This window comes from Schistosoma mansoni, chromosome 2 (assembly GCF_000237925.1).
Source record: "Schistosoma mansoni strain Puerto Rico chromosome 2, complete genome".
Taxonomy (NCBI): Eukaryota; Metazoa; Platyhelminthes; class Trematoda; order Strigeidida; family Schistosomatidae; genus Schistosoma; species Schistosoma mansoni.
The window spans coordinates 23,814,934-23,823,647 of record NC_031496.1 but is presented as its reverse complement, the minus strand read 5'-3'; the positions used below and the strand labels follow the sequence as shown (position 1 = coordinate 23,823,647).

General features: G+C 35.9%; 1 protein-coding gene and 1 non-coding gene across 2 annotated transcripts in view; both read right to left on the bottom strand.

Moving 5' to 3' along the window:
- The window catches only part of Smp_180940 (hypothetical protein), a gene marked incomplete at both ends in the record, with an annotated part of 43,199 nt that overhangs the window by 30,063 nt on the left and 4,422 nt on the right, over nt 1-8,714 (bottom strand). Inside the window, 2 exons of the mRNA XM_018796150.1 lie at nt 1,646-1,763; nt 3,158-3,261. Coding sequence (XP_018650392.1) covers nt 1,646-1,763; nt 3,158-3,261 — 222 coding nt within the window. The remainder of the gene's footprint in view (nt 1-1,645; nt 1,764-3,157; nt 3,262-8,714) is intronic.
- Nucleotides 5,846-5,912, bottom strand: Smp_tRNA_02441_Gln_TTG.1.1. Its single transcript has one exon. It is a non-coding gene (tRNA).

Sequence of the window (8,714 nt, the reverse complement as noted above, 5' to 3'; positions counted from 1 at the left end):
ATGTGAAGCTTGGTTTCTTAGAATTAACGACGGAAATGATGCCATTGTACACATAAAAGATTATTGATCTCTCAAACGTTAAACCATCTAAGATCAAGAACACGTTATCAGGCCCAAAAATACGTAAATATTATTGCATTTAATACAGCTAGCAAAAAGTTCAACAAAACAGATGTAGCACTTTGTTCGAGTACATTACCCAATCATAGATTATGTTAATTGGAACATACATCAAGTTTCGTGTCCTGAGTGAACATCAACTCTGAGATGCAGGTACATCCAGCTGACGAGTCCCAAATAGGACGAAACGCTCGTCGTGGATTCCACTGCTAGCCACTGTCCATCTCTGCCTACTTAGTAATGAGTTTCACATCAAAACGAAATAGTGTTACAATATTTCTCAGTTTATAGTAGTTATCTGTTTAAATTGCATCCATAATTTTAATTACCTGCAAATCGAACAGTTTCAACCAATGTCACTTCGTGAACGTTTGTCTATCTAACTGTGTTATGAATTTAAAAAGAAAGCCGTAGCCAGATTGTTATGATTTTATGTCCGGCTTTTAATCACGTGATTTATCCACTAATCGGAATACGACTTTTCCAATCTTAACACTGACAAATCAATGACGTTTGACCAGTATGAGCAGTCCAGAGTCCTAATTAATCCCTTATCCGCCTAGCCCTTCCAATTGAGTCCAGAACAGTGATTTCAGCTTCAGCTATACGAATAATTTATATCATGCATACTCTGTTTATATACCAGACAGACAGATCATATCACACCATAAAATAGAAAATAATATTTGTACAAGATCAAGCCAAATGCGGTTGTGAACGTGGGAGACAGTAATCAATAAGCTGAGTATAATTTAGGAACAGTAATTCGTATAATAATAATAATTCATAGGTCAAAATGAAGCTTGTAATAAGATGAATATAGATATACACAATCTACTTACTCAACAGTTAAACAAAGAGTGTATATATAGAATAATCGTCCATTAATAGGTCCCGGAAGTTACCCGTACTTATGTCTCCGCTAGGATATAACCAACTGCTCATGAAATATTTTCCGGTCATCGTAAATGTAAGCAAAAAAAGGAAAAGCGTGACACATGAATCTGACTATTATTATGTGATTTACTATTCTTAAATTACACTCAGTCTATTGATTACAGTCTTTCACGTTCACAGTCACTTTTTGGCTTAATCTTGTATAAATGTTATTTCCTATTTAATGGTGTGATATGACCTGTTTGGCTTGTACATAAACCGGGTATGTTTGAAATAAATGATTCACATATTGGGAGCTGGTATTGGTGTTCTGAACTCAAATGACAAGGCTAGGCAGGAAAAGGACCAGTAACAAAGCTAGACTGCTTATACCGGTTGATACGTCATTGGTTTGACACAGTACTAAGATTGTATAAGTCGTATTCTGGTTGGCGAATAGGTCAAGTGATATTTAATCGGGCTAAAAGTCGAAACAATTTGGTGATCTCATTAGAGAACAATCGTGAATACATGATAAGAATATATCTATTCACCACAATAAATAATGAATGGACTAAACATGAAATAATCATTAATAATTTGTATTGTACAAATAATTTGTTTGTTCTATTGCATAAATCATAATAACAGCAGTCATATTTGTTAACAAGTCCTGGAGTAAGCTGGCTGATAGCATGTTTAGGTGGACATTGAAGTAAACAACCTCGACCTTCCATTTGATAACCTTGAAAAGTTGAATAGGCTGTCTGTAAATGAGAAATTAAAGGGAGAAAAATATTGTTTAAAATCCGATTTCGAAATTTCACAGGTAACAATCAGCTGACTAAAAGTAAACAAAATAAAGTGAATCCATGTTATTCTGTTAAGATCTTTGCTTTTGTGCTCTTCAAACGTTTTGAAATGAGATATCAAGTATTCAAAATTATGTCGGCCGTTAGACAACTATCGCTATTCGCAATGGAAAAAGGATCTCGCATGACCACGAATTGACTGAATTTAGTAAATCTAAACTATTAAATATCACCCAAATGGTCTGAAGGTTACTTTCTCATTAAAAGACCTACAGGTTCAGAGTTTGTCCATATGTGATGTTTGGGGCAGGAACTGCCATGTAGTTCCATGCTGATACTAAACACCTTTCCAATGTTCTCGGCTAAAAATGGTCACCCAACTAAAGTCAGTGTGTGTTATAAATTTATAAATGTGTGTTTATTGCCCAATTATACTTACACATGTTCTAGAAACCTGTTTCCTTAATATAAATTAGATAATTAAATATCTTGAAAGACAACTGCTTTTTAATTTCATGTTGATCTTGGTTGTACAATACCAAAGAGTTCCAAACTAAAATAAACGCAGCTATTCAGTGTGACATACTTCCCCATTTCTCATCCAGTTGATATTAATTTATAGTGGAACATGTCTTCATAATGTTTATTCACCATTCAACAATAAATTAAAATGAGAAGGGGTTTTTGTGGATACTATTACTTACTTACTTACTTACTTACGCCTGATAACCCTCGTTGAGAAGTATAGGCCACCCACCAGTATCCTACATTCAACCTAGTTCTGGGCAATCGTTTGCAGTTCTTTCCAGTTGTTATTCATCCTTTTCATATCTGCTTCTATTTCCCGACGTAATGTGTTCTTTGGACTTCCTCTTTTCCACTTCCCTTTAGGATTCCAAGTTAGGGCTTGCCTCGTGATGCAGTTTGGTGATTTCCTTAATGTGTGTTGTGGATACTATAGTAATTTTAATAGTTTAGATTATGAGTCAACTGAAGCTATACCACCATGGAAAATCTGGAAGCTAAACTTCGTGAATCGGTTGAAGTTAGAAACTAACACTAATAGATGCCGGCTCAGTGGTCTAGAGGTTAAGTGTTCGCGAGCGAGACTGATAGGTCTTGGGTTCGAATCTCGCGAGATGGGATCGTGGATGCGCGCTGTTGAGGAGTCCTACAATAAGATGCAGTACATGCAGGATGGAACTTGCGTCCTGGACTCCACTGCTAGTCATTAACCATTTCTGCTTATAATGCCGTCATAATGTTTATTCACCATGCAAACGATAAATTAAAAGCAAAACCTTTTTATCTTTTTACTGTATTATCAGATTAGTTTCTATGTGACTTACAATACAAACTCCACAATTGTGTAAAATTTCATCTTTTGTAATTTGGAATAATTTTTTGTATTTTTCTTCACATGGTAAACAAACACGACATTTGATAGCGAATGCTGTAAGAGGGAAATAGAAAATACTTATAGTTTTAAAGTAATCCTATCAGTGTTATAACAGATCTTTAATAAACCATAAATGGATTAACAACCTTCTCTTTTCAGTCTAAATTATTACTTGAGTAAATGAAACAGTCATGGACAAATTATAAACTAGATTTTGTCTACGGAAAGTCGACATCATTAACGAATAGTGGTTAGATAAGCATTGAAAATCTTGAAGTAGTGAACAGTTGAGTCTGTCCTTGAACAGAACTATAGTATATAGTACTACTGTGGTGTATGTTATTTATAACTATCGACATAAACAGTATGTGATACCAATCACAAGCGGAGTCCCTGACCTCAGAAAGTTGAGAAGATCGAATCGAAGAGAACGGGGACAGAGCGTAATTATAATAGCAATGAAGGAACTATGGAGTTTGAGACAGTTGATAGAGAATTCGATGTACGGTTTTCACATTTTGGTAGAGAACTCTGTAAGCCTGTAATTAACAAAGAAATTGGTTGTTCCTACTTGAGTTTTTGTTCATTAAACCGCTACACACATGATCCATCCTAGTTTTTGAATAGACTTGAATAATTCAAACAACATGTGACTACTCAGTCATTTTTACCTTCATAGTAACTAATCTTTTCATAGGAAATTGTCAGTCACAGGAAATATGCTTCTTGTAATTCCACACTTGTGCGTCTTGTGTGTACGTCTTTCACTTGTTATTTAATCTAATCCCCGTTTCTTGGTCACACTAGTCATTATTGCCTTCTCCACTTCGCTTTCCTGCTTCTAATCTTAATCTTCGTCTAAATAAATGAATGCCTGAAATAAATTCATCTAACTTAATGCGTATTTGGCTTCTTATTACCACCGTCCCTCAAATTGGGTTTACATAGGTGTAATATACGGAGTTAAACAGGAGATTTATATTCATGGTATATTCCTTCGTTTATCCATGTCGGAGTCAGATCATCGGCCTCAAGAGAACTCAGTAACAAAGTCACACATTCCCTAACGAAGTTTTGAACCCAAAACTTTAGAATCTGGCAAATGAGAATTTATTCCGTATATCATAGTGTTTACTTCCTTTCCAAAGTTAGTCAATTTGTTCTTTTTAATTATAGCTTGGTAAACATTTTACTTTTAACTACTATTTATGATATATTGGTCTAAAATTAGGAGGTTATAACTTTATTGCTTTTTTATTTGTACACATGAACATTAGTATAAGGAGGCACCAAATATATATGCACCACACAATAACAATGACGCCAGTAGTAGTTATCAGGGATTTGTGTGAAGGCTGTGATACTGTCTGGGTGGCAAAACTGAAACAGGTGGTTTTCTTAGGGAGCCACACCTCGAGCCATTGACCTGAAGGTCTAATCCACGGAGCAGTAAGGCAACGTTAGAAGATGCAATCCTATGGTAGCCGGTGACAAACAATAGGTCCATACGCTATCTGTTCCCTCTGGATCCTGGAATCCATATACACCATTGGTTTGTAATAAGGATTTTCCGAGTCACCTAGATAGATCCTTCATATCCACCAACCCGGTTAAAGCAATGGACATTCGCTTTTCATCCTCTCAATTTCGTAAACAACACCACCACCACGAGAAGGCAGTGAGTAGGATTTCTATGGCAGAGGCTGTATAGGCGTGGCCACGTGAGAGCATTTCAAGAGGGAGGGCGGACTCTCCCCACTCTCGGTAGCACCAGGGCATTTGGGGGCAGCTGATTAAGAAACAAGAAACTAAATTGGCTTCACATTATTCTGCTTCAGTTATTGTTTTGGCTTTATTCACTTTTAATTCAAAATAAGTTGTAACTTATTTTCATACTAAATTAAATGATTGAATACATTGTTGATAATTATCATGTCTCTGAAACGATATAATGGCAGTCATAAATACGTAGTCTTGTAGACTAGTCGTTCATGACATTTCATATTATTTAGTAATTTATCAATGTATACAATTCTCAATCTTACAGTGTGTGGTTCGTGGCTAAAATAGGTTAGTGTTAAAGCCTCTAATTTGGAAAGTGTGTAATGTAGTTTGAATTCTATGTGGAGCGACAGTTCCCTCAATAATGTATTGATGTAATGTTGATGAGTACCATTTAGCGTGAAAGCTTAGTCTGGAGCTTGTTGTCGATTTCCTCTGACCAACTATCATCAAGTTGCTAAACTAGTGGTTGTAAAGCAATTTTATCGATCGAATTTGATCAATATGGTATGTGTTGAATATGAATACCAACAATGAGGTCCAGGTATATCCAACTGAGATTACCTAAACAGAATGGAATATGAGACATGGACTTTATTATTAATTACTCTTTAAATATAATCAACTTGTACATGTTGACAAAATGAAGGAATTCATCGAAGAAGTCAGTAACAACAAAGGATGGTTGAATTCATTGCTAAATATCTTCAACGGGAAAGTACAAAAACTTACAATTACGAATATGTAATAATATTGTAAGCAAAGATGGATTGTGTTTAGCAGTGGAATCCAGGATGCGCGTTTCGTCCCATTTGGGACTCGTCTGCTGGATGTATCTGAATCTCAGAGTTGATATTCACTCTGGGACTCGAACCCAGTACCTTGCGCTTCAAACGCCATCGCTTTATCCACTCAGCCACTGATTCCTGATAGCCACTTTTTTGTGCAATTGCGTGAAGTTTAAATTGATTGTTTGAATATTCCCATTGATGTATAGAACTGCAACTGGTCAGTCTCTAATTAGCATATGTGCATACTGTGCGTATTGCCTCAATATAGCCTTAATTCACAAGCATTGTAAGCAAAGATGGATAGTAATATGTAATAACATTGTTTACATTTTTGTCATTTTGTCTAGTAGCGGTCCGCTCAAGAATCCTAGCCATTATTTAAAGATGTTGATTGACATGTCTCGAAGTCGGTTACAATACCACAGTTATATTCCTTCCCTTATCGTCTCATAGATCTTGAGTTTTAAAGTTATCTTTTAATTCTTATTCCATTATTTCATTTTTTTCTTCTTCAGTTATATTGTCAATACTCAGCCATTTCAATCACTTATAACACTGGTACTACACTTTCTACTTTGCAATTTGTGGTAATAATTTCATTTCACTATCCAGAAAATACAAATGTTTATCAACAGTTGTCTACGCAAAATACTTCGGATCCGATGGCCAGACACTATCAGCAAGAAGTTACTGTGGGAGACAACAAACCAGATTCCATCCAGTGGAGGAAGAAATCAGGAAAAGGCACTGGAAGTGGATAGGGCACACTGAGGAAATCACCCAATTGTGTCACAAGACAAGCTCTCACATGGAAACCTGAAGGCCAAAGGGGAAGAGGAAGACCAAATAACACATTACGCCGAGAAATAGAGACAGACATAAGAATGACCAACAATTGGATAGAACTAGAAAAGAAGGCTCAGGACAGAGTGGGTTGTAGAATGCTGGTCGTCGGCCTATGCTCCATTGGGAGTAACAGGCGTAAGTAAGTAAGTATGCTGATGTTGTGTGTTAGCTTGAATAGATGAACATAGTTGTCAGATTTTATGTTGCTTATGGCTAACTGACTGACTGACTGACTGACTAAATGGATCAAGAAATTCAGGTAACTAGGTGACTATGTAAATCAGTCATTCAACAATAATTTTGTTGTTGTTGTTTAAAGTCATGTGCTATCTTGCAAGACGATTTATAGATCACAAATAATTGACGTTTTATATACAAAATGAAAATGGTACTTTCTGTCATTTTGACATTCTGAAATTTAGTATGACAATACTGTTACATAATAGTTAAAAAAAACATACATCAATATTTCCTTGACAAACAATATTTGACATCTTTTTTATCTAATTTAATAGTTGAATTCATAAATCGATTAAAGCTAGACCACCATGGAAAATCTGGAAACACTAGACAGTCATTTCGTCGGCAAAGCAAGTGCAGCATATTTACAATTGAAGAACATCTGGAACTCAAAACAATTGTCAACTAACATCAAGATCAGAATTTTCAATACAAATGTCAAGACAGTTTTACTGTATGGGGCGGAGATGTGGTGAACTACGAAAGTTATCATCCAGAAGATACAAGTATTTATTAACAGTTGTCTATGCAAGATACTTCGGATCCGTTGGCCAGACACTATCAGTAATATTCTACTGTGGGAGACAACAAACCAGATTCCATCCAGTGTAGGAAGAAACCAGGAAGAAGCGCTGGAAGTGGATAAGACACACATTCAGGAAATCACCCAACTGTGTCACAAGGCTAGCCCTCACATGGAATCCTGAAGACCAAAGAACGCATTACGCCGAGAAATGGATACAGACATGAGAAGAATGACCAACAATTGGATAGAACTAGAAAGGAAGCCGGATGACAGAGTGAGTGGTTTGGAGAATGCTGATCGGCGGCGTATGCTCCATCGGGAGTAACAGGCGTAAGTAAGTAAGTAAGTAAGTAAGTGTAACTCCTCAGCGATATGCATTCACGGTTCCGGCTTGCGGTATTCGAACCGAAAAATTTTTACACCGCACGCGAAGGCTTAACCTTTAGACCACTGAAGCGACATCCAATGATGTTAATGTCTAACTTCAATCGATCCATGATTTTGCGTAACCCATCCAGTATTCGCAGGTTTTCACTGGTAGTCTAGGTTAGATTGACTCGTGAATTCAACTGTTGAAATATTACAATCTTCACAAATCCCTATACTATGTAGTGTAAGATAGTTTAAGTTCGTTAAAAGACCTAGTGATGTTAAATTCAATGATATATGAACATTGATAAAGTTTTTCCAAAGTTGAATGAAACGACTATCTAAAACTCCAGGATTTTCAACAGATCACTATTAAATATCTAAGTTATAATAATCAAATAATGAAAAACTTATGCTTTAATTACAGTATAAATCAAATATTACATCACATTCATAGAATAACAAATAAGGATTAATTTGGTTGATGTTATAAACAAAGTCAATGTCTATTCTAGATGGGGGAGAAGATTAGTAGCTCAGGTGGATGATTTTGATGGAGTTTTGTTCTCTGAGCTGAATGCTCTGGTCGTGGAGCTTTCATCGTCCTTCTGACAAACGACATCATCATCACAAACTTGGGGTAGAAATGAAGTGCTAATGATGTCGTTCAGAAGGGCGATGAAAGGTCCACGACTAAACCATCCAGCTCAGAGAACAAAACTCCATCAAAAGTGTATTCTAGATGTTCCTCAATGAAAGACTTATTGACAGTATATTCCAATGAAAAAGAGGGAAATTTTAAGAAAGAGTAAACATGTAACTCAATTAATCAGTCATACATTTTACTCTTATGATATTTCTAAATTGTATTCAGTCAGTAAGTTATTAACTAATTCATAGTAGCAGATTGTACTCAATTGAATTTAAGCAGAGATGGATAGTGGCCAGCAGTG